Source organism: Lactuca sativa, chromosome 7 (assembly GCF_002870075.4).
Source record: "Lactuca sativa cultivar Salinas chromosome 7, Lsat_Salinas_v11, whole genome shotgun sequence".
In the NCBI taxonomy this organism is placed as follows: Eukaryota; Viridiplantae; Streptophyta; class Magnoliopsida; order Asterales; family Asteraceae; genus Lactuca; species Lactuca sativa.
Genome location: NC_056629.2, coordinates 8,467,217 through 8,494,685, shown reverse-complemented (window position 1 = coordinate 8,494,685; position 27,469 = coordinate 8,467,217). Strand labels below are relative to the sequence as shown.

General features: G+C 35.5%; 1 protein-coding gene and 1 pseudogene across 1 annotated transcript; both read left to right on the top strand.

Annotated features, from left to right (window-relative positions):
• Positions 1-15,510: 15,510 nt before the first annotated feature.
• On the top strand, positions 15,511-16,677 carry LOC111908202 (probable carboxylesterase 8). The gene has a single exon (XM_023904038.3). The coding sequence runs from the start codon at positions 15,532-15,534 to the stop codon at positions 16,540-16,542; it is 1,011 nt and encodes a 336-aa protein (XP_023759806.1). The 5' UTR covers positions 15,511-15,531; the 3' UTR covers positions 16,543-16,677.
• Positions 16,678-18,072: 1,395 nt separating this feature from the next.
• LOC111908156 (probable carboxylesterase 8) lies at positions 18,073-19,195 on the top strand (annotated as a pseudogene).
• The last annotated feature ends 8,274 nt before the right edge of the window (positions 19,196-27,469 follow it).

The following is a 27,469-nucleotide window of genomic DNA, read 5'->3' as shown; positions in this document are numbered from 1 at the left end:
TAGAAGACTACATTGAGAACAGTTAGGTCTTGGTAGAAGACACCCTTATATAATAGTAGGAAATCATAGGGATTTCTAGAGTTTTTCAAACGTTTACAGTTGTTTTACAAACATTTTCATACTTACAGTTCATATACAAATTCTTACATACAAATACTTACATACAAATTAAGACACTAAAATACTTATGATCTCACCAGCTTCAAAGCTGATACTCGCTTTCAAAATTACTTGTATCCTCAGGTCATCATAGACAGGTACCGATGCAAGGAGAAGGGAAGATGGAGCTTGTTCAAGACTCATCTTTCATTTTGATTTATGCTTTATTTTTTATCAAAATTTGACGGAACACTTGTATAATAATTATATTATTAATGCAATGGATGATGTTGTTGCTTGTTTACTACTTTTCATTGTTGTGATACTATACATGACGTCCTCCGCCCCACAACGTTTCCGCCGTTCTTGTTTTTGGGGTGAGACACCTGCTATTTGGTAACCTGTCGCTCCAGTCACTTCATCATAGCAAAGATTTCACTGTTTGAAATCAACACAGGAGGATCCTGGAGCCCCAGAGTAACCAAAGAGGTGTTCTTCGGAGTTTCAGATACTTTTTTGGGAGTTCCAGAAGGTGGTGGCGGAAGGTTTTTAGAGGAAATTGGAGGAATCGATGAGGAGGAGAGAGTCAATTAAGTAGACATGAATTTCTGAGAGATTTTGAACACCACGGCCCTACGGTGGGTGCCAAATTGTTTTGGTCAAAAATCAACTAAGTGAAAATTAACCAAAGTGTATGAGAGGCTATGGTGTTGTTGAAGAATCAATTAATGAAATTAGAACAAGATTACACGAGTGATTTACAAGGAAAGCCCTTGATCCTTGTTAGGATCTCCGACATAAAACCTTGGAAGGTGATATTGATCACTTGCCTTGATGATTTTATTGATTTAAAATGTATGATTATAGAGAAAATAAAATGAGTATGAGTACAAGTGATAGTATTCTGCCAAGTCTTGTGTGTAGTGTGATGATTATAAGTGTTTTGGGATCCTCCGAGATTGCTTATAGCCGTTTGCTTGACTTGGGCCTCCGGGTCTTTTGCAAGGTTGTGACGACTATACGTTGAGAATATGACTTTGAATGGTTATTTTTGCACATGTGAGAGACAAAAGAACATATAGTCGTTATAAATAATAAAAAAATATTACTCAGGATCATGGAGTATATTTGGGATCCTGAGCCTTTGAGGTTCCTTAGATTTTAAAATCTCAAAGTAGTTATGAGATTCTAGCCCCAACAGTTGGAATTGTGGGTTTAGTTTCAATTTGCTTGACAATGTTGGTTGCAATGAATTTGTAGCTACAAGATTTATGTGTTTTTATTGAAGACACATGTGCTCGTTAACTATGGTAGTGACCATCTAGTCAACTATCTCTTTAGGTCTAGACGTTGGTACAACACAAGGACATTCTCCTTGTTTAAAATTTACAGTCTTGTCCTTGTATCCAATCCTTGTCCTTTTCCATGGCCCACGACTCATATATGGGGCCACACCTCTATACATGGCCTTAATCATTGTTTTTTCACTTTTAAAAAAAATATATGTATCCTTCTTGGCATCTAATGCATGCTTGTTGATATAATCTTTCACATCTTTCTTTGTTTTGAACTTATGTCCCAACTTGAATGTAGGTTCATGAACTTAACCCTGATAACATGCTTTTACCTTACTTAAATTTCTTAACATCCTCTTTCTATAGTCATCTTCTTCTACAATTGGCGATTCAAATGAATCTAGGTCTATGACCTCAAAATCTTCATCATTGGGTAGTTGAATACCACTAAAACTTGCTTGTTTGAATGTTTTTAGAATCCACTCAACATCTTCATCCACGTGCATATGAAAATCTCTCACACCAACATCAACCTCATCTAGTTGATTTTCTAAGTCCACAATGAAGTCATCATCCTCACTATCATTTGTCCCACTACCCTCATTCCTACCACCCCCACTCACACTACCCTCACTCACATTACTCTCACTCATACTAGCATTACTCCCACTATATTCATCCACAACATGATCTTCTTACTATATATTTTCATCCTACAATATTCTCCATCTCCATCCCCCCCTATTGCTTGGTAATCATCCCCTACATCATAATCCTCTTTAGCTTGGTAATCCTCACACTGACACCCCCCCCCCCCCCCCCCCCCAGAAAAAAGGATTAAATTCATCAAGTAAGTCTTTACGGTTTATTGTAGCTTAATAGGATATAATAAACTTTGAGGAATCAATTATATTATTTAAATCTAACTTTTTACTACATGACCCAACTAATTTTTTCCTTTTAATTCTAACCTTATTCATTTTAGGTGAAGCATCCCTTCAATTTCCCTAATACGAACCTTCAATGAGGACTTAAAGTATGTGACTATTCTAGTGCTCCCATGCTCGATGTACAAATTAATTTCCTTGTGATCAGGTATACACCTTGCCAACTAAATGACTTCTTGATCAGTACTAGGGGGCACCAATCCTCCATCCAAGTCAGTCTCTAGGATCATGAAATGATAGAACATTATACCTCCATCATTATACCTTAAAACCGCCATCTTATCATCTAACTCGTGGACTGAAACACATCTATGTCCACAAAATCAAAGTAATCCACTAGCCCTTCCATGTATGACCTTCCAGGAAGCGTATTCGTGAACCAACATCCATGGTTTATCTTGAATGTGGAAAGGCTTGCTACAGAACCTGAGGTGAAAGTTCAAGAAATAGATGTTACAGAAAGAGGAAATCAAAAATTAATACAAACATCATATCGTCAGAAACTCAACCCCTCTGCCACCTTAATGTTTAGAGACGTTCATAGGTGAAATGACAAAAATGCCCTCATGTGCAAGGCACATGAGACATGTTAATGGTGCATCAAACGAACATCCAGACTAAAAGTCATTTTTCTTCAAGGTTTGCTCTGTAGGGATCATCAATGCAAAAAATGTTTAATAGGAATTATTTTAGGGACAAACGAAAAACCTTAAGGTTCATCTGTAAAATTATTTTAAAATAAGAATGTTTATGAACATAAAGATTTTAAATATGATCATAATAGATTATCATATTTATAATTTTTCTTCCTCAACAAATTTTGATCCAATAGTTTTCATACCTCATAATTTTGAAGTTACTTACTGGTATTTTATAAGTTATGATTTTGATTATTTGTTATATGTTAAAGTTATATTTTTTTTATCTCTTATATAATTTCTTTTTATAGTTTTCGTTTCTATTACTATTACTTTTAATTTTAATATAAATTTAAACCGATAAAAGACACAATATAACATCTAAAATAAATTTAAAAATCTATAGTACCTCTTATTATTTGAAATTTTATTCTTCAAGAAATTCTTTTGACTTTCAGAATTGTATCTGTATGAATAGAAATAAGTCAAATAACCAACATGCTTGTTTTTACACCACACAATATTTAGATAAATAGTAATAAATATAATAACCGATTCTATTCAAAGTATCGGTGTATCGCAGTATCGGTACATCATTGAATTCATTGAATGAGTCATAAATTGTTCTTGTTCTTTCATGGTTACTATCCACGTGTCCTTTTCACATAGTGACTAATCTTTTTTATTAAATTTCCTTAAGGCTCTTAGAAATAAAAGTTAAAGATATTTCAATTGCAAAATAAATAAGGAGCAAAACAAGATAAATAAACGATTCGATCAACCAATATTATTATGGTTTTAGAGAAAATAACAATATTTATCTGAGCAAAACAAGATAAATAAACGATCCGATCAAACAATATTATTATGGTTCTTATGGTTCTAGAGAAAATAACAATATCTACGTGAACACTATAATAGAAATGTTTTGAATTAGCAGCAAATAGTAAGCATTATTTATGAACGTTCTATTTTGCCTCAGCTTATGAAAGATCATACAGACACAATAGACATTGCTACGTAAAAAACTTTGTTCGGAGAAATCAAAGAAATATATATATCACAAATACAAAATTAAAGAAAACATCACATAAATATTTTATGAGTAGACGAATATCAGCATGTTGCGCGTAATAAAACTATATCGTTAAAGTATTTACATATACATGTTGGAAATAATAAGACATTAACTATAAAATAATACTTTTACATTAAATTGATATATAAATTTATTATTATTTTGAACCATATTATAAAATATATATACTTCTATTGATATCATATCATTCACTAGCATCTACTAATAATTTGTGTTTAGAACATAGTTTATCTGAGCAAAACAAGATAAATAAACGATCCGATCAAACAATATTATTATGGTTTTAGAAAAAATAACAATATTTATCTGAGCAAAACAAGATAAATAAACGATCCGATCAAACAATATTATTATGGTTCTAGAGAAAATAACAATATCTACGTGAACACTATAATAGAAATGTTTTGAATTAGCAGCAAATAGTAAGCATTATTTATGAACGTTCTATTTTGCCTCAGCTTATGAAAGATCATACAGGCACAATAGACATTGCTATGTAAAAAACTTTGTTCGGAGAAATCAAAGAAATATATATATCACAAATACAAAATTAAAGAAAACATCACATAAATATTTTATGAGTAGGCGAATATCTGCACGTTGCGCGTAATAAAACTATATCGTTAAAGTATTTACATATACATGTTGGAAATAATAAGACATTAACTATAAAATAATACTTTTACATTAAATTGATATATAAATTTATTATTATTTTGAACCATATTATAAAATATATATACTTCTATTGATATCATATCATTCACTAGCATCTACTAATAATTTGTGTTTAAAACATAGTTTTTATTTTAGTATTACAACTTAACATTATGATTGATTAATTTAAAAATTATTTAATTATTAAAATTTTTAATTTCGGTCACGATGGTTAATTAATTTATAAACCAATGTTTGTAGGGAAAATGACTTTAAAAGGTAATAATGTTTCAAAAACGTACAAAAAACATAATTATTCTTTTTTTTTTTTGGGAAAAAAAATACCATTAAAACGAAAATTTTGTACAAAAAATACCAACAAAATACAAATAACCTTTTAGAGTGACATGAGGTAACCAGTTACCTCAGGTCAACTATTGAACGTGCTTTAATAACCTTCATCCATCAAATTATGGTTCCATCTTCATCCCTCTTCTTCATCTCCTTTGGCTCCTATGGCATCTTCAAGTTCATCAAATTATTCTATGTCAAATTTGAACATTTCCAAGAGCAGGAGCACAATTGATTATCCCCACCCTTGTCACCGTGAGAAGCCTTCCCAAGTTTGGACCTCAACTACGGCTAATAATCCGGGTAGAAAGTTCAGATATGTCGTAACTCACTAGTAAGTGGTTCTAGCATCTATCATCTACTTCTCCTTTATACTTAATTTATTATGTGAATTTTATTATGTATATTGAAGGATAAGAAGAAGAAGAAATGTGATATCTGGGAATGGGTCGATCAAGATGAAGAACTAATAAAAGAAGACAACACTGAAGTCAAGATATCAATATTGGAAAATAATTTTTGGACACATAAGGTGAAGGCAGATAAAGAATCAATGGGTTTCAGAAAAGACTTGGATAAATTAACTAGGACATATCGGAATCTCAAATGTTGTATGTTGTTGTTCTTTATTATGTTTTTTATGTATGTTATGTTGAAATGAAATGAAAATTGTAATGTAATGACTTTGGTAATGTATTTAGAAAGTTTGGTTAATTAAAAGTCTTGTATTGGAACTGATTCAATGTTTTATGGAAATAAATTTAGTTTTGATAAAGGAATGGGACCAATGATTCGTAAATATAGTTGAGTGCTCATACTGGAATGGAATCAGTGATTCCTGAAATGGAATGAAATTATTGATTACTGCTTAATATTGATTCTTCACACAGGAATGGAATTAATGATTCCTGATTAATTGTCATTGTGTATATTGAAATGGAATTAATGAAACCTGGTTAATATTGATTCTTCACACAGGAATTGAATCAGTGATTCCTGGAATGGAATGGAATTATTGATTATTGCTTTATATTGATTCTTCACACATGAATGGAATTAATGTTTCCTGATTAATATTCATTGTGTATATTGAAATGGAATTAATGATTCTTGGTTTATATATTGGGAAAAAGTTGGACCACATATTGGAATGGCCTTGTCCCTGTCCTTGTCCATAAATATAAACCACATACATTATCAAAGTGGGACCACATACATTAAATATAAACAAGTTATCAAACGACACATTACACCTAACCACATGTTGCTTCATCAGTTTTTGACTTAAATGTAAACAAGACATCAAAAGATGTGCCCAACAAAAGATTCCCTACCAAAAGATGTCCTGCACTAAAGCTAACAAAAGATCACAAAGACAAAAGCTAACTAAAGGTGCCCTTCACAGAAGTTGTCCCCATTACTGCTCCTAGAGTGTGAGAGGATTTTCAAGACTTCCCCCTGTATCATCCTTGGTCACCACTTTCCTCCTCAACCTAAGTTTTCTGTTCCTATGAGAAGGACCACACATTCTCCTTTTCAAAGTTTGAGCAACCACATGTTGTTTTCCAGGATTCAACACTTCTTCATCAACCACTTGTTCAACCTCCACCTCTAAATCATCCTCTGAATCTCCTCCAACTTCTTTCTCTGAATCACCTCCAACCTCCTCCTCTTAATCAACTCCAACATCTTCAGCTTCCCCATGACCTTCTCCCTGTCCTTGCCCTTGACCCTGTCCCTCACCCTCAAATAGCTCATGGTAATCAAAGAGATCTGAATCATCTACTGCATTAAGCTATTTCAAAGGACATTTCCTCTTGGTATGACCTGGTTGGGAACATAAATTGCATTTAGAAGTGGTCCCAACTTTGCTAACAGTGTGTCTGTCACTTCTTTCTGAAATGCATTTCTTCCTGTTTATCTTTGGTCTGCCATGCATTCTTCTATGCTTTGGTGGTAGGATGGTATTCATATCATTTGTTGGCCACATTTTATGTCCATTGATGGGCTTAACATTATACCTGTAGCAGCTTCCAAACATTCATGTTGTGTACCAATTTGCTACATACTCCTCTATATTCCCATTTAAGCACAAGATGGCAGAAATAGCATGGACACATGGTATACCTGTCAACTGCCATGATCTACATCCACATATTCTTTTATGTAAGTCAATTGCATACACCTCATTCAACCATCTACTCTCATACTGATGAAAACCACTTGGAATTACTCCTCAAAACCTGTTATGAAATGTAACATATAAGTTAGTATTGATATATAAATATATATTATATATTGTGTATAAATACCTCTGTATTTTCTTCATGTCCTCAATCTTCCTTCTAATTGAGGGACAAATCTTCAAGTTCCACTTCAGTCCCTTCCTTTTATGTGTAAACATCCTTTCCATGACATACACTCTAATATCTTCCAACATTGTTATTATTGGTTTTTTTCTAGCTTCCACAATAGCTGCATTAAATGACTCTGATACACCATTTTCAATGACATCACTACCACTATTTTCCCTAAAAAATGCCCTGGACCATGTGTTTGGTTTTTTTTTCCATCGGGTGTTCATAGGCAGTATTGTCAATCAGTTATATCTCCTTCATGATATCCTCAAATTTTATGGTTGTTGTGGCCTTGGCAGCAAACCAGAAAAGTTTCTTGTATTCAGCTCCTGAGAATTTTTTCTTGATGCTGGCATAAACATGCCTAGCACATTGTCTATGCTCACATTTTGACACTCTTTCCTTAACTGCTTCAATCAGTCCCTATTAAGTAACATTTTGATGTCATTATAAATTAAAAATAAAATAGAAATACTATTATTAAAAAACAGTTGAGTACCTTGTGTTGGTCAGAGATGATGGTTAGTCCTCTACCTTGTCCCATATCAATGTCTTCAAGTAATAGATCCAAAAACCCTTTCCAATTTGCCTTATTTTCAACTGGTACAACAGCCCAGGCTAGAGGATACATTTGGTTATTAGCATCCCTACCAACAGCTGAAAGTACCTCACCTCTACAAAGTCCCTTTAAAAAACATCCATCTACACCAATCACTCTTCTACACCCGTTAATTCATCCATCCTTCACAGCCTTCAAGCAAATATACATCTTAGAAAAATGGACTGTAGAATCAGGCATGATATCCACATCCAATTTCACTGTGGAACCTGGATTAGTCCTCAATAACTCCAAACCATAACTCCTAAGCTTTTCATAGTGTGCCATGAAGCTCCCTTCTATCTCATCCATTGCAAATTTTTTGGCATTTCTACACTGACCAAAACTAACTTTTAGATTAAAATCTCTAAGGACTGTTGCTGCCATTTTCCTGTAACTAATTCTTGGATTATCTATTATGGTTTCTATTAACTGTTTTCCAATCCAACTATATGTGACCATTGAACCTAAATTGAAGGCCCTACTACAATTATGTTCAGAGATTAAGGACTTAATATGAAATGATCTTTCTTTACTCATCCAAGTTGCCAACAACTTAAAAGGGCATTTAGACTTCTCTTCACCTTTGCAACATCTAACTAATAATCTAGTTGAATCATTTTTTTCATACCACAGTTTATACCCATTAGCAACAACATAATTGCTTAACAAATGCTTAAGTTCATAACGATCACATAATTTCATACCTAAGACTGGAAACATTGTATCCCATTTTTGGTTAGGATCATGAATTGGATACTTATGAAGATCTTTCTTGACATCTTTCTTATCATCTTTCTCATCATCCACAACTCTTGAAGGCTTGAAAAAATTTCTTCTAATGAAAGGATCATCAGATGGTTGTAGTTGTATCACTTCATCATCAAGCTCATACTCTACGAACTCATCATCTGAAAGGTTAGAGTCTACATCATCATCATTATCCGTATTACCATCTATCGATCCATCTTCAGCTATCTCTTCTTCAGTCCACTCCATAACTGGATATTGACTGTGATCAATGTACAAATTGATCATACCCCCATTCTCATATCCAGCATCAAGGAAACGAACATAATCATTTTCATCTTCCAAGACTCTTAACCAATCTCTCAGTGAACGTTGTGGAAGACAATAGTACACATTGATTGTTCCATCCTTGACCAAGTTCTTCACATACGAGATGAACTCCATGAAACTCATGCTTCTGAAATCGACATTGCTAACAACCATTTTTACTGGATTGAAATACACAATTGGTTTGGGGACAAAATAACATGTATGATTTACTTCGATTGTGAAGTTGGAATCCATTGTGATTCTGTGGAAAGGATGAACGAACGAAGTAGAAGGAAATAACCCTTGATTTTAGGGGAAATAACGAAGGGTAAGGGAACAATTATTCTGATAAATCTTTTAACCGGTTAACCTATAATACCCGGTAACATGGTATTTTTTCACTAGAAAAAGAATAATGGTGTTTTTTGTACGTTTTTGAAACATTATTACCTTTTTAAGTCATTTTTCCATGTTTGTAAGTTAACGCGATGTAATTTTTTGTTTTACTTACTTAAAAATCATAAAATATCCAGTTATGGAGTGGATTGAACTCCATGAAACTCATGCTTCTGAAATCGACATTGCTAACAACCATTTTTACTGGATTGAAATACACAATCGGTTTGGGGACAAAAGAACCTGTATGATTTACTTCGATTGTGAAGTTGGAATCCATTGTGATTCTGTGGAAAGGATGAACGAACGAAGTAGAAGGAAAGAACCATTGATTTTAGGGGAAATAACGAAGGGTAAGGGCATAATTATTCTGATAAATCTTTTAACCGGTTAACCTATAATACCCGGTAACATGGTATTTTTTTCACTAAAAAAAGAATAATGATGTTTTTTGTACGTTTTTAAAACATTATTACATTTTTAAGTCATTTCCCCATGTTTGTAAGTTAAGGCAATGTAATTTTTTGTTTTACTTACTTAAAAATCACTTATTCGGAAAATTTGAAATATAATAAATAATAGATTTTTTGATATCTTTTATTTAAATTGACTTTTCGTTCCAAATTTACAATATTTGAAACTTTTTAACTATTTTGGTAGGATACTATTATATTTTTTTAAGTTTATTTTATATTTTGATTCATGTTTTGCATTTAATAGAACATCTAAATTAACAAATAAATATATTATAATAATTATTTTAAAAGTCTATTAATGTAACATCAATTAAATTCGAGCAAATTTAAAACTTTTTAAATTATTTAAAACCATTCAATTATTACAATTTGTTTTCAAAATAGTTTAAACATCATAGTTCCCAGAAATCATAATCATCAATCGAGGAAGTGTACGGTCACGCCTTCGCCTTTCCACGACCATCCGCTGAACTTGAAACAATAAACTAAAACTGTAAGCCTGAAAGCTTAGTGAGTTACCCCAAAAATACCAATGCCATACAGATAACCACATCATATAATATATAATTAACAGAACAACCAGGTATCACGAGTCTACAGTGTGACTGGTCCGCCCGCATCGGACCTTCAGTCCACCTGGTCTACTCTTTGAGTCTACAGTATGCCTGGACCGCCCGCACCGGACCTTCTATCTATCTGGCCCACTCTTCGAGCCTCGACACGTCTGGACCACCCTCTCGGGGCCTTCAGCCTATCCGGACCGCTCGTCGGGCCTTCGGCCTGACTAGGTGCCCTCCTGGACCTGCAGTCTATCCGGTCCGCCTTGGGTATGTTGGCCTACAACACAAAGCAGGACCCGCCTCAACCCAAACCCCAATCAAACAACCATGTGCACATATAACAGATAATCATATAACAGTCCATAGATAAACAAACCGATCTAACAGATCATATAGCATAGCAACATCCTAACCAGGATACCGACCTAACCGGTCACTAACATAACATCATCCTATATACCAAGATACCGACCTAAACCAGGTCACTAACATAATACCATCCCAACTACCAGGATGAAGATCTAGCAGATCAATAAACATATCAAACAAAACCAGGATACAAATTCGATAAAGGGTCGGCCTTGGTGCCTTAGACCTTGTTGATATAGTGAGGATAACTCATCTCGCAAGTAGCTCGGAAGGTAGTGTCAAACTCTTCTAGATGTTGCTCCAACTCCAACACCTATATTCACCAATGCCCCTTAGCTATCAAAATCCAATTTACCAAAATACCCTCAGAAGTCCAATAATCAACCCGTGGTCAAAGTCAAAGTCAACAGTCCATGTTGACCTCAACTCGTCAAGTACAACCAATCACTCGCTGAGTTCCTTGCATAACTCGCCAACTCGTCGAGTTCCTAGTGTTAGTGGTCGTAAACCCCTTGACCAACTCGTCGAGTTTCCCTATACAACTCGTCGAGTTCATACGTGTCCAAAGGTCGTAAACCCTATCCTCAACTGTCCCTTCTTAGACTCGACGAGTGGGTCACTTAAACACGCGGACCAACTCGCTGCTACTCGGCGAGTCAGGCAACCGACTCGTCGAGTAGACCTTGAAATCATGAGAAATTATATCCACAAATTGATACACAGGAATTAGGGAATCAGGAAGTTACAATTAATATTAAAATAATATTTTATATTTAATAACATATTTTAAATTAATAGATTGATTATATATTAAGTTGAAAAGTTCTTAAATTTATAGAAAAAATAATAATGGGCGGGTGAATGCACTTGGTTTGATCACATCACCAACAATATACAAATATTTTTATTTTAAAAGAATAAGAATATAAGAAAAAGAATGCGGTCCATTTCCCATGAACCAGCTCGTGAGAAAAGAAAACCAAAAATGTAGCTAGGTTGGGTTTCTCTCACCGCTATATGTCATTTTCTTGGTAGGTGTTTTATTGAATTTTTATAAACATTTAAATGTATAAAAATCCGTTTCCTACCTAATAAATGAAAATACTTTTGCGACTTGTCATTTTCTCCTTCATTTTGACAAATGTCATTTTCTAGGATTTTTAAAATTGTTATTTTTCACTTGTCATTTTTTGGGGAATTCTTGATTTTCTTAAAATAAATTTTTCAAAAAATTCTAATGAATTATATATGTAAAGTTATCATTCCATTAATTTGATAATAAATTCTCATAAATGTTTTAAATAATTTGATTTCATTCATAGATACTTCAAAAGATTACATTTTATTAAAGAAAAACATTATTTTATAAAATATTTATTGTTTATATATATTAATATTAAATTTTTATTTTTAATAAACCCGTGTAATACACGAGTTTCACACCTAGTTTGTAAATAAAAATATGAACTAAAAACATCATTTTTTTTTCTTTACAAATATTTTATATAAGTAGATAACAATAATAGCAGTTTATTTTATTTTGAGTTTACACACAACATTTTTTTTAAATATAGTCTAACTTAGTAATAAAGAATAATATGTTATTATAAAATTTTGGTTTAAATACGATTCAGAAAAAAAATTCAAAAATAAAATTTAATTGCCTTATACACATAAATGAAAAAGAAATTACACCTTTAATAATAATAATAAAAAAGTTGTGTGTATCTTTATATCAACGACCGAGTTGTTTTTAAAGTAAAACACAAAAGACTATAATACTAAGAGAAATGGTAATTCTCCTATCATTTTATTACCTAAATTTTTTGTTTGAGTGTCATCTTAGTTTTCTCTATGTAACAACTAATCTTAATATTTGGTAGAAAATGGTAAAACTCCTACCATTTTATTTTTTTTAATATTTTTCTAATTTAATTTAATTATTTTATTTTAATAACATTTTTTTATATTACACAAACATTTTTTTTTGATTTAATTAATATGGCATAATTTTTTAATATGACACACAATTTATATTAAATAAAATGGTTACAATAATTTAAAGCACGATTTAATATTATTTAAGACCTAAAACACGATTTAATACTACCTAAAACAACCTAAAACTTACTTAAGACATAAAACACGATTTAATCTCAGTTATATTGTTTTGCAAGATCATTTATTGCATTGTTAAACACTCGACAATCATCATCGTACAAGTTTTTCACCGGTATTAAACAAAGCTTCAATGCATGTTTTTTTTTCCTTTCCTAATTCTAAGAAAACATTAAGCTTATTGTCCAACCTTCGGAGATCGTCTCTAATCTCCTCAACTTCAGTCGATGAGCTTTGAGCATCTTTAAGCTTTCTTTTTTGCTTTGTTTCGTCCCATAGAACGAGTTGGAATTTCATATGACTCATCATTGTTGAGGTCAATCCCTCCAATACGCGCATCAGAAGATTGATTGTGGGTTGTCTCCGAACTTTTTCTTCGTTTCGACATCTCCGCGTAATCATCAGGACTTTTAGATCTAGCCATTCTCGATTGCCCTTCACAACTCCCCAAAACGACTTATTGACAAAAGCTCTTCCGACATTCGCCTTGTAAATCTGACAAACTTTAGCCATGATATCTACCTTAGTTGCACCGCTTAGGGGGTGCAGATCGCGTTCAGGTAGATGTCGTTGAACTCCATTGCGGCTCAATTGGCGGTTCTCCATTCCGAGTAAAGTGAATCGGGATTGCAGTACTTCATTTTCATGTGTTGACAAAAATTAAGCCAAACTTTTTCTTTGAAGGTTGTTGACTCTTGGCCGTTGTCGTTGATCGGGTCCTTCGACACATCTAGCCATAATTGTGCTAGTGTCCTCTCTTCATCATCCATCCACCATCTACATGGAGCCGTCCATTGTCTTTTTTTTTTTGTACTTGTAGTTCGACTTCGGGCTCTTGAAATGTCTCTTGAACGGGATCTTTAACGGGGCCTTTATTGGAAGAATCGGCTGACTCGTCGAGTACGCGGCATGGTTGAAATTGAAAATTAATTTGCGGTAGAGGTTAAGAAAAGAAGTAAGTTTCTTGAACCGTTTCAAACGGTTCAAGATCGACATTAGGATGAGGTGTTGGTTGAGATTGGTTGTGGTAAAATATCATTAGTTGAGAAGAGAACGGATTGAATGGAAGTATTTGCCGAGTCATTGTAGGAAAGTAGTAGCTAGCGGGGGAGTGCACTGGTTGATCAAATAATGGTTGATAACATGGTGGTGATGGAAGGTTTGGCGATTTAGTGTTTAGAGGTGGAAATTTTACCGATGGAAGGTTTGAAGGATTCTAATTGTTGGTTCTTAGGAGTTTTCTTTGTTTGAAATGAAGACAATTTCCTTGGTGAATTGAGAGAGTTTGTGAGAGATATGATATTTTGTATGTGTAAATTGTTGAAAGTGAAGTTTGATTTACAGTAGTTGAATATATATTTTTCTATTAAAATCGTTTTTTTAATGAAAGTTGGTAATAAGTTGTTGAAATTAAATTCGGTCAAACAACAACCAATCCGGTCAAACATACTCCAACCAATCAAATTTGTGCATGACCTTCTCTCTCTTCTCGCCAAAAGTTTGGTGCGTCTCCGATAACGACCCCCCCTAGCGAGAGCTAGGGGCGGTGTTCTAGTGAGCATGACAAGGCTAGCGAGTGTCATTCTGCTTAAGTTAAAAGGAACTCTTAATATATGTGTCAAACATGTCTTATATATGGTTTGAATTCTTAAAAAAATACACGTAAAACATGTGTTATGTGTGATCTCGTCATTACAACTAAATAATTATTTTTGTTGTATTTAAAGTTATATTTAATTAATTGATTAATAGTTATATTATCAAGGAGGTCTTCGTATAATTTCAGGTATATATTAAATCGGCGTTAAAAAATACTTATTGTATTATGATATACTAATATATTTATAATTATAAAATTTTTTAATTTATATTTTAACATATTCTAATTAATTTCTATATTGTATACTTGAAATAACAAAAATATAATAATATAAACTTCTATACTTTAAAATGTTTTATGCTAGTTAATTGGAAAGATAAACAATTAAACACGTACTGACGTACACATTAAAGGAATCTTACAATAAGCTAATTTAAGTGTTAGGATAAAATCCAGCTTATTGAGCTAAATAAGTTAATTTTAATAAGCATCTCTCCCCATGCTTATTGCTTATTGCTTATTCCCACCGCAAATAAACAATAAGCAATAAGCTAATTAACTAATCCAAACACCCCCTAATTGACTTTTACTTTATACAAACTATTAATTAAAAATAATTATATTATTATTTTAATATATTATTGAAAAAATATTAAATATGATTATAACTAACTAATATACTGCTTATTAAATGTATTAAGTAAAGGACTAAAGGTTGGAGATGTCTGCCGGGCCATTTTATATTCTTGTTTATGGCCAAGTGCCTTTCCATATCATTTGCCAATAATATTTTAATGACAAGAAATAAAATATAATTAAATAGAAATAAAGTAGGATTAAAATTGATTTTGGCATTAAAGATTTAAATTTAAATGTGACTATATATATCTATATACACCTATACATATTTGCATGTATAGCTCCATTTTATTCACAACAATGACTTCTGAATATCAATCATCCAATGCTTCGGATCCTTACAAGCACCTCAATGTCACCCTAAACCCGGATGGTACTTTGACCCGACACATCTCCTTTCCATCCTCACCGGCCGAACCCCAACTCACCACCGATTCCCAACTCACACTCTCTAAAGACATCCCGCTCAACCCCACCACCGCCACCTTCCTCCGCCTCTACCGCCCCGTCTCTCCGCCCACCCAAAAACTCCCTATCATCATCTACTTCCATCCCGGCGGTTTCGTAGTCGTTAGCGCCACCGCTGGTCCCATGCACCTTATCTGCTCCGAAATATCCGCTCAGACTCCTGCCCTCGTTATAAACGTCGAATACCGTCTAGGCCCCGAACATCGTCTCCCGGCGGCGTATGACGACGGGGTTGATACAATCCGGTGGGTGCGTGACCAGGCATTAGGAACCGGACTCGACGGTTCCGAGGAGTGGCTGACCGAATTCGCTGACTTTTCTAGAGTCTACCTAATGGGTTCTAGTGCCGGAGGAAATCTAATCTACAACGCGGGTTTACGTGTACTTGATCTTGATCTTGATCCAGTTACGATCATGGGGCTTATCATCGACCAAGCTTTTTTTGGTGGGATCGAGCGCACTGAAGCAGAACTTCGACTAGTAAATGACCATGTTCTCCCTTTAACCGCATCGGATCTTTTATGGTCTTTGGCGTTGCCTTTAGGAGCTGATAGAGATCACGAATACTGTAATCCTTTGGCAGATCGACACGTGTCATACAAAGAGAAGATCGGACGGCTTCCGAATAGTTTGATCAGGGTGAATGGTGAGGATCCAATGGCTGATAGACAAAAAGCTTTTGCTAATATGTTAGAATCACATGGTGTGCACGTGACAAGAAAATTTTATGATGAAGGAAACCATTGTGTCGAGATGTTTGATCCAAAAAAGGCACAAATCTTCTATAATGATGTGAAGAATTTCGTTTGCAGTTAACTTAGAAAAGTCAGAATAAATTATTAGTATTGCATTATATTATTATATTATGTTGTAGGCTCAATGACTTCAATCGCTCTTGTATTTAACTACGTTATGGGGATAAAATAATGATCTAAAAGTTATTATTTTTCATTTGCACAATTTATATGTTTTTTTATTGCATCGGTGATGTGGATGTCATAAAATATTGACGTTAAATACATGTTGATTTCTTTTAATTGCAAATGCAATCAATAAACATTAAATACATTATGTGTGAATGGTTTATTAAAAGAAAGTTTTGGTAACCACATAGACCATGTTAATAAAAAAAAATAAGTAACGACTGAGTTTGTGACTTTTTTGTAAACCGTATGGATTATTTATGTAATTTGGTATTAATTAATATATACTAATAAAATTAATTAATATGAATTCACAAATGGAATGTATTATCTATATCTACCCTAATAAATAAGAATGATTTTGACACATGTCCTCTTTTCCTTCATTTTGACACTTGTCATTCTCTAGATCTTTTTGAATTATTTACTATCCACTTGTCATTTTTATAGTTTTTTTCTTTTTTATTCAAATCTCACATATTAAATGTCACCTTATATTAATTAGTTTTATAAATATATTAAATAGAAAGAGAAATTCAAAAATAGAAAGTTATTATGTACATTAATTAATATATTTATAAAACTAATTAATATAAGGTGACATTTAATATGTGAGATTTGAATAAAAAAGAAAAAAAAACTATAAAAATGACAAGTGATAGTAAATAATTCAAAAAAATCTAGAGAATGACAAGTGTCAAAATGAAGGAAAAGATGACATATGTCAAAATCATTCTTATTTATTAGAGTAGAATGTTGATTTCTTTTAATTACTCAATGACTTAGAAAAGTCAGACTGTTGATTTCTTTTACAAACTAAGACATAATACTTGTTGAATTTAACCGCAAAATGCAATCATTAAACAATTCTAAACTCACTAAATCAAATAAAATATAGAAGGAAAAAAAATGATGGTCTAGAAGAGTAAAGAAGTAGTCCCAAAATAGTTTTTTTTTTGGGTCTCACATGTGTCACCCTCGAAAGCTCAATGTCCTAAAAATTCCACATTTGGGTCGAACATGATTTCACATTTGACCATAAGGAGGTGGATATGCTTGGTGGTTATCTGTCCAACATGATCATCAATCTCACCAAAACGAGTAAATGACTCGTCACTTGTGACTATTTATATACATATTACATCACGGCGTCTCTATTCTTTGGTTACAAAGTCAGGTTGGTTTATAAAATTAAAGATCTCAAGTCCGAAACTGTTTGCTTACTTGAATGATCTCAATCTTTTTGTTTGCTTAGAGCCCCCAAATTGGTTGAGCCGCCCATGTATTACATATATCTATCTTACCACCGTTTCATGACAATATGGCATCATCCGCAACAATGGCTTCTTCGAATCCTTATAAGTTCCTCAATATCATGCAGAACTTGGATGGCACTTTGACCTGACACACCTTATTTCCATACTCACCAGCCGAACCCCAACTCACCACCGATTCACAAGTCACGCTTTCTAAAGATATCCCACTCAACCCCACCACCACCTTCCTCCGCCTTTACCGCATGTCTCTCCGCCAACCTAAACACTCCCAATTATCACCCTGGTGCTTTGTATTCGTTAGCGCCACACCGCTACCTCTACCCCCATCCACCATACCTGCACTCATCTATCCGCTCATTCTTCAAGCATCGTTATAAGCATCGAATACCGTCTTTCCCCCGAACACCGCCTCCCGGAGGGTATGACGACGGGGTTGAAGCAATCTGGTGGGTGCGTGACCAACATTAGCAACCGGGATCGATAATCCCGATGAGTGGTTGACCGAATTGACTGTCTTTTCTAAAGTCTACGTAATGGGTGCTAGTGCAGGCGAAAATCTAACCTACATCGCCACTTTAAGTGTACTTGATTTGGATCTTGATTCGATTTCGATGGTGGGGATCATAATGGACCAACCTTTTTTGGGAGGGATCGAACGCATTGGAGAAAAACTTTGATTAGTAAATGACCATACGATACCTTAAGCCGTAGTGGATCTCTTTTGGTCTTTGGCGTTGCCTTTAGGCTTAGAGAGAGTGGTGTCACAAAAGGTGCACTCCCTTCACTGCCACGTAGGCGACACGCCACTTTTTGCCACAGAATTGTAGTTTAATGTCAAACACAAGGAGTGATGTCACACTCATTTAATTATTTTTATTTTTAAATATATTTTTTTTAGTTTTAAATAAAAACAAAAGATTTCATTAATTAAAAATTAAAACCATTACATTACTTAAAAAAATAATATGACAATAAAAAATCCTAGAAAATTAGAAAATTAAAAATTAGAAAGCTTAAACCTACAAATTAAAAAAAAAACACATCAAATGATAAAAAAAACTTGGAAAAAAACTAGAAATTAAAAACGACTAGCGTAACATTTTTTTCACGTCTTCCTTCATCGTCAAAACAACCTGAAGCGCATCCCCGTTCATATTCGACGTGTCCGTCGCTAGCACTCTCAGGTCGCTGTCCCTTTGTTTCCGAGTCTCTCTATCCGAAGCAAGTTGCAAAAATTTATCCATTCTACCTTTTTTGCCTTACACATTCTCGCCAATTTCTTTCAAGTCATCTGATTCCGACGCTTTGCCCCTTGCCTTTGCTTTTTGTTTTGTCCATTCCTATTGGTCCGGGGGGGGGGGGGGGGTTGGTGACACTTGAACCTGCTCATCATCTGTAACGATCGACTTCCGAGGTATAAATTTATTTAGATTCTCAAGTTTTATGTTGGGCTATAATAAAATTGTATGTGGGATTGGGCCTCTTTGTTATGGGCCGAGCCATAGTCTGGCCATGAGCCGTACGCGGGGCGTAAACCCGTTGTACACTGGGCGTAGCAATTAAATGAAACGCGGGGAGGAGAAGCGTACGCGCAGCGTACCATATGGTACGCCCAGCGTACGCGGCCAGAAGAAAAACCCTAATTTTAGGGGTTTAAGGCTATATAAACCCCATTATAGCCTCATTCCTTGTTTTCCCATCAGCCTCCTCACTCTCAAGAAAACCCTAATTCGTTCATATCCTCTCTTTGTGTGTGAAGAAGCTTTTGTGAGTGTTTCAAGGAAAGGAAGTAGTGTAGAAGGAAGGGAAGAAGTTGGAGAAGAAGCTTGAGCTCAGGGATCTGGACTTAGCACCCTCTTGGTCAGCAAAGGAAGGTATAAAGTTCTGAACTTTCTTCCTCTTTCCTTCTAGATCTAGGTTATGGAAGTTTGGACCTTTTTAAGTCCAAAGGTTGAGTCTTGATCTTGTAAGTCGGTTTTGGAGTTTGGATTGCCATCCTTAAGGCTCAGAAACATCTTCCTAGCAATAAAGTTGCAATCTTTGTGGCTTATATGGAACCATGCATGAGATCTAGTTAGCTCCATGGAAGTAGAATGTTATTTATGGAAGTTTGAGCCTTTATTAGACTTGTAAGCCATCAAGTAAGCAACTTTATGGCTTAAGACGTGGAACAAGCTTAGGATCTGGATTTGTAGCTTCTGGATCGAATTATTAAGCACTTAATGAGATTTTGGCTTAACAGGGCTATACGCTAAGCGTACAAGGAGGTACACGGTGCGTACAAGCCAGCAGCCAGTACGCTCAGCGTACCTTGGTGTATGCCCTGCGTACGCTGCCAGTTTGGGCTTCGAGTGTTTTGGGCCTCGGTGTGAGATGAGTTTCAGACTTAGGGTCCTTGGGCCTTAATGGTCCATCAAAATTCAGTTGCTAAGGACCAAGGATTTAGTATTGGACTTGAGTAAGGCCCAAAAAGGGCTTTGGGCCCAATATAGCAAGTTGGGCCATTAATGGGCAAATAGTAAGCTTGGAAAGCCTATCTTGTTGTTGGATCTCCAGAAGTAGGGGTGTCAAAAAAACCCGAACCCGATTAACCCGACCCAACCCGAACCCGAATAAGGTAATTAGGGTCGGGTTTAATAGGGTTAGAACTCTTAATCAGGTTATTCGGGTTAACCCGACTAACCCGAATTATTATTAGGGTTGGGTTTAGGGTTGATTTTTTCAAAACAATTCAGGTTTCGGGTCAACCCGAATAACCTGATTAAGAATTTATTACCAAATTTTTTTTACTGCATTGAATGACATGAATTCAAGATCCTATGAGATTTTACAACTAATACATATTTCTTATTTAAACAAACCAGATAGTAAAATTACTATGTATAGAGATGTATGAAATGACATAACTTTCCTCTCTTCTTAATGCAGTACGGCTGTGTTGTAATAGTTTTACGAATTTTATTTACTGTTTACATTACTAATATGGTAAAAGAAACTCCAAAAATTCATATCGTATACCAACTTTACAATTTAAGTCCCTATACATGTGGATTATGTATTAAAATAGCACAACATAAATTCATATTACATTTCAACCTCAACCCGACTAACCCGATTAACCCGACCCTACAAACCCGAAACCCGATTAACCCAAACCCGACTAACCCGTACCTTATTAGGGTCGGGTTTCAGGTGAATATTTTTTCTAAAAAAACCCGACTAACCCGACCCGTTTAACCCGAAACCCGATCGAGTTAACCCGATTAACAACCCTATCCAGAAGTTAGATTATGGGCCAAGATTATTGTGGGCTGGTAGGGCCCATACGAGGACATAGGCCCAATTTAGAAAATTGGGCCATTAGTGAGCCTATAGTGGGGCCATGGATGGACTTGGAAGGAATTGAGGGTTTGGGCCATGTTGTGACCCATGCCATAGCAAGGGTAAAATGGTCATTTTACCCATAGGAGAATCCCTATTCTGATTTAGTATTTTATTACCCTTGATAGCCAGGAAGCATCCGGAGCAGCAGTCAGGGATTTCTCATTCAGGAGTTTAGCCGTCAGCATCACGAGGTGAGTTTCCTTCCAGTAGGAACGGGTCTACGGCCACAATGCCGGCCCGTTTAGTTAGCAGTCAGTTCCGGACTTCGGTCCGATGCAGTAGTTCAGAGTGCTTGACGTCTTTGTGATTCAAGCATGTCTATGTGTTATGTGTTTCGGACTTCAGTCCGATGCAGTATGCAGTATATGTGTTTATGCTAGTTGATATGAGTTTATGCTATGCTATGTTCAGTCAGTTCCATACTTCGGTCCGATGCAGGGGACAAGGTCCTAGTCAGTTCTGGACTTCGGTCCGATGTAGTTTCCGGGCTTCGGTACGATGCAGTGGGCAAGGCCCAGTATGTGTTTATATGTTATTGTATGGTATGTGGTAGTTTGGGGGAGCTCACTAAGCTTCGTGCTTACAGTTTCAGTTTTGGTTTCAGGTACTTCCGCAAGTAAAGGGAAGAGCTCGGGATGATGGCATCGCACACACCATAGCTTTAGTTTTTGTCCTGGGAGTTGATTTAGCTTTTCATAGATATGATTTGATACAGTCTTGATACCGTTTTCTCGTGATACCTTGTTATGGTTTTGAGATATTGACGTATGGGTTTTTATTTTATGGTATTGATCTAATGATTTTAGTAATAATTAAACAAAAAATTTTGGGTCGTATTTTGGGTCGTTTCGAGGTCGAAACCAACACGAGCATCTGATAAAGTGTGTTCGGATTCAGAAGTTCTTGACCGTTTTGATCCACTATCGATGTGCTCGTCGATTTTTTTTGATTTTGCCATTTTTTGTTGCCTATGAGTAGATTCAAAACTTCAAAATTTTGAAAGCCTTCTTTTTCTCTTTTTGGTAAATGTTAAAAGTTTTCTCCAATATCACATCATCACTTTCGCCGCTTTTCCATTGTCGTTTCATGTTGTTATACAAATCCGTAAACAACATGACATCTTTGTTCATCTTTCCCCATTTTGAGTAGACTTGATGTTTAGAATGATATGGTTGTAGGTTCATTCCTTTGTGGAACCTAGCTCTAACGCGCATCCAAAAATGATCATGTTTTTGGTCACCTTCCATCTTTGTGTCATCTGAAACGTCAATCTATGATTGTGCTAATACTAACACTTCTTGAGGTTCCCACATTTATAGATTCCGCCTTCTTTTTTCTTTTATTTCCTGGTTGAGAGGGTTGAGTTTGTGGAACAAATTCTGGTTAGGATTCAGAAATGAGTGTTTGCGGTTGTGATTGTGTTTGTGTTTGTGGAACAAACTCTGGTTGAGAATCAAAATCAAAAGGATCAAAATCTTGGTCAAATTGTGGTTGTGTTTGTGGAAGTGGTTGTGTATGGTGTTGTGATTGTTGGATATGTTGCGGAAAATAGGGAAGCATACTCCCATTGTGGTAGAAAAGGGTGAATAAACTGGTTGATTAAGTGAAAGTATTGGAGTTGTGGTTTTTCTAGTGGGTGTTTTTTGGTTGGTAAGATTTTTGGAGGATGATATTTTTGTAGGTTTTACAATGAAGAAGATGGTAAAAAAATGAAGTGTTTGTGAGTTGTGTTGGTTAATATGGTAATGTATTTATAGTGTTAGTAATTTTTTTTAAAAAAAAATTCGACCGTTTGCAACGGTAAAGAAAATGTGGCCAATCAAAAACGTCCAAGAGGTGCTCCCTCCCATAGCCGTAGTGCGGCCTCAGCCGCACCTCTACCACACCCTGTAACATCTGGAATCTTGAAGAGAAATTGTTGAGAATAACCCCATTTCTAGGTCAACTCGACGAGTTGTAGGGACCAACTCATCGTGTTGAAGATGGAAGGATCGTGAGGGTTTAATGAACCAACTCGACGAGTTGAGGACCGTCAACTCGATGAGTTGGCAGATGGGAAGGAAATCCTAATTTTTAGGGTCTTACACCTTATTTAAAGTCATTCAGTCTTTCTTCTAACCTCCTTATCAGTCTCCATTGTTGTCCATACCCTAAAACGAGTTGTAGCCTCCATTATCTAGTTTTTGGAGCCTTGGAAGGAAGTTTGGTTTTCATTTTGTGCATTGTGAAGGAATTAGAAGATCTTGAAGTTTCTAGCTTGGAGAAGGAAGTCTTGGATCCAAAATCACTCCATTTCTTGTAGTCACTTAAAGGTATCAAGTTCATACCTTGACTTGTACATGATTAGATCTCCTCATTTTGGGTTTTGTTGTGTTTTGGCCTCCTTTTTGGGGATGATGATGGAGCAAAGTCATTTAAGGGGTTGTCCTTTCAGATCTGAGTTGGTTTTGGTACCCTTGAGCTTAAAGGTGCAAACTTTATGAGGATTTTGGTGTTATGCATGCTTTAAGTCAATTATTAAGTCCATTCCAAGCTTAAGAGCTTCATTTAGACATACATGAACGTAAAGTTGGTAACTTTACGTGGTTTTCCATCTCAAGCAAGCCAGATATATGATTTAGAGTCATGTACTTATGGATTAACTGCTTAATGTATTAAGAGTTGGGTTCCGAAAAACTCGACGAGTAGGCTCGGTTTTCCCCGATATTTTTAGATTGACATAGGAACTCGGCGAGTTGACTTGGTTTTTCCCGGTATGTGCAGTCGACGGAGAAAACTCGGCGAGTTGGGTCAACTTGAACCGTTCACTTTGACTTTTGATTTATGTCTTTAACCAAGTTTGACCCAAGGAGTGTTTGAAGTAATCTGAATTGTAATAAGGAAAATTATGGGCTTAGGATAAGGCCCATATGGGGTTGGGCCCAATTTGGAAAACTAGTCCATTAGTGGGCCTTTGTGGAACTTTTGGTTTTGGGCCTTAGTTTTGGTTCGTGTTGGGTCAGGGGTAAAATGGTCGTTTTACCCCAAGTATGGATTATGGATTATAGCATGGAACCCAATTGCTAATTAGGTGTGTTGTTGGTATTGATAGCTCGAGATGTCAGCAGGGCAGCAGCTAAGGATTTTCTTTCGGGTTGAAGACACCAATACTGACCCTTTGGATTGTTATTCTGGTTTATCTTATGTTGCTATGCTGATATGATCTGTTTGATCGATATCCTGGTAGATAGGATGTTGTAATGTTGTTATGATCTGTTAGATTGGTATCCTGGTAGATAGGATGTCGCTATGTTGTTATGATCTATCAGATCGGAATCCTGGTAGATAGGATGTTCCTATTGTTCGATTAGGTGTCTAAGCCCATAACTATAATTGGTATGTACTTGATCCGATAGTAGCATGGTATTTTTGGGTTGCCTTCACCATAGCGATTTGATAGGATGAATTATAGAGAAAAAGGTTAATTAATGATTTATTAATATATTATAAGAATAATATATTAATTGAGAAATTATAATATTTAATTAGTATTGATCAGAAATTAATTTGGAATTAATTTAGTGATCAAAAGAGACTGATTAAAAGTAAGGGGACTGATATTGCAAATCATTGATAGTTGCAAGTTGGGCTGATGGACTCCTAAAGAAGGAGTGGACGAAATCTATGCGAAGGCCATAGAGATGTCGTCCAAGGGGTTTTCTAGAAGTATCCCATGGATTGCTTAAGGCTTAAGCAGAGAATTAGGGTTTCCTCCTAAAACCTTAGCAGCTCAACTATATATTGAACCCTTGGCTTGAGGATTTCGGCTCTATGCATTCTTAGATAACCCTATCCGAATTCAAGAAGCCTCCACCACCTCTCTCGAATTCAAGAAGCCTTCATCACCTCTCTTTGTTTCGGCCCTATGCAATCTTATTGTAACATTGTAAATTTTCAAACAAAAATTTTCATTTAAAAACACAATTATCTCATTTCCAAAATCACAAAAATCCCACAAACATCAAGTTAACAAAACACATGTCCCAAAACTGTTTATAACACAAATCCAGGATCCTCCAAAAACATATCTCCAACTCGGGTGTGTGTACAATCAGGTCGGTGCCTTCCTGTGATCCTGAGAGGTACCTGAAACACATAACACATAACACGGTAAGCACGAAGCTTAGTGAGTTCTCCAAAATACCACACATCACATTAGCCACTCAAGGCTAACTTAATACGACCCTCCGGTCAATGTGTCTCAGTGGAGACCCTCCGGTCCCACCACTCGGGTGGACCCTCCGGTCCTAACTCAGTAAGCTCATAATAATAATACTCAACATAAATCACAAAAATATAATGCGGAATATCACAATACACAAGTAAGCACATAAGACATCTTGGTCACACAAAGATACCACTCACGGAAAGTATAGTGAGAAGACTCACCTCGCAAGAAATTGGATAATATTGAACTCAAATCACCGGTTTAGCCTCCTCCTAACACATACGACAATTATCCCTAATTAATCACGAATCTCAAGAGGCTAAAATTACCCTTCTACAAACTCACAGAAGGGTAAAAGACCATTTTACCCTTCAATGGCCTTAATAGTTCATAAATTGACCAAACCCTAAAAGTCAACCAAAAGTCAATGCTAGCGTGTACGTTGTACGTACAAGATCTCTATGATGGGCGTACTCCGATGCCACGCATGCATCGGGGATTCTCAACCCTACGCTGCATGTACTGGGATTACGCTCGGCGTATGCCCTCGTTTTGCTCTTTCTACTCTTTTGGTCTTAATTAGTTAAGACCTTGGCTCATATCACAGATCTGGACTCCCTAAAGGCTCTTACTCCAGAAAGTCAGTGACTTTAAGCCTTTGCATGGCTGATAAAGTCACAAACAACCAAAACTCTCATTCTCTTATCTTAAAATGCTCATATCTCATGCATGGGTTGATTCAAATGTCCAAGTCTCGAGTTTTATGACACTATACCCCTAAAGACACTCAAAGGAGTTGCTCATAATCTCTCGAGCTCATTTTCTCATAAAGCATGCAACTTTGGGACCAAAACCCTAAAATGGTCTAACATGATGCACAAAACAAAAGAGTGAGAAAGCTTTGAACTTTATACCTCCAAATGAAGCTCCCAACACAGATACGCTCAGATCTATAGCTTGGACTCCCACTCCTTCTTCTTCAAAGCTCCTTCTTCACTCTAAGAACATACAAAATCATTTAAATGCTCTCAAATGGACACACACAAGCTCAAGAATGAGGATTAGGGTTTAAGAGGGTTGTTTGTCTGAGAATGTTGGCCAGTAATGAGGCCATCATATCCTTTATATAGGGACACACCCCAAATTAGAGTTTTCACTCTCGGCTTAGTACGCCCAACATACCCTCTGGTACGCCCAACATACTAGGTGGCTTTTATTAGATTAGTGTCTAAGTCCATAACTATTTTGGTATGTACTTGACCCGATTGTGAGCATGGTCCTTTTGGGTTGCCTTCACCAAAGCAACTTGATAGGATGATTTGTGGAGAAAGATATTAATTATGATTTATTAATATATTATATGAATAATATATTAAAAGAGAAATCATATTGTTTAATTAATATTAATCAATAATTAATAAGAATTAATTTTGTAGCTAAAAGACATTAATTAAATAAAGGGGGATAGAACTGTCAATTGTATGATAGTTGGATATTTGGCTAATGGACTCCTTAGAGGTTGAAGTGGACGAAATCTATGGAGAAACCCATGAGAATTCATCCAAGGCCTCTAAGAAGGGAGTCCATGGGCTGCTTAGGGCCTAAGCAGTCAGATTAGGGTTTCCTAGTTCAAGACCCTAATAGTCTCACTATATAAAGACCCCAGGGCACCCAAAAACATAGCTAAGCATTCCTTAGAGTTTCTTGGATGTTTTTGGTGCCTCCTTCTCCTCTCCTAAGTCATCATCTTGCTCTTGGTGTTTGTGAGCCATTAGAGGTGTGACACTATGCTTTCAGAAGCCAATTACAAGAAGGAATAGATTGTTATTGCTACATAACAATCAAAGGTAAGATCTAAACCCTATATTATGATAATATTGATTATTTTATGCTAAATCTAGGGTTTATGGCTTTGGATGATTATTGCATGTTCATTAGACAGACTAGATCCA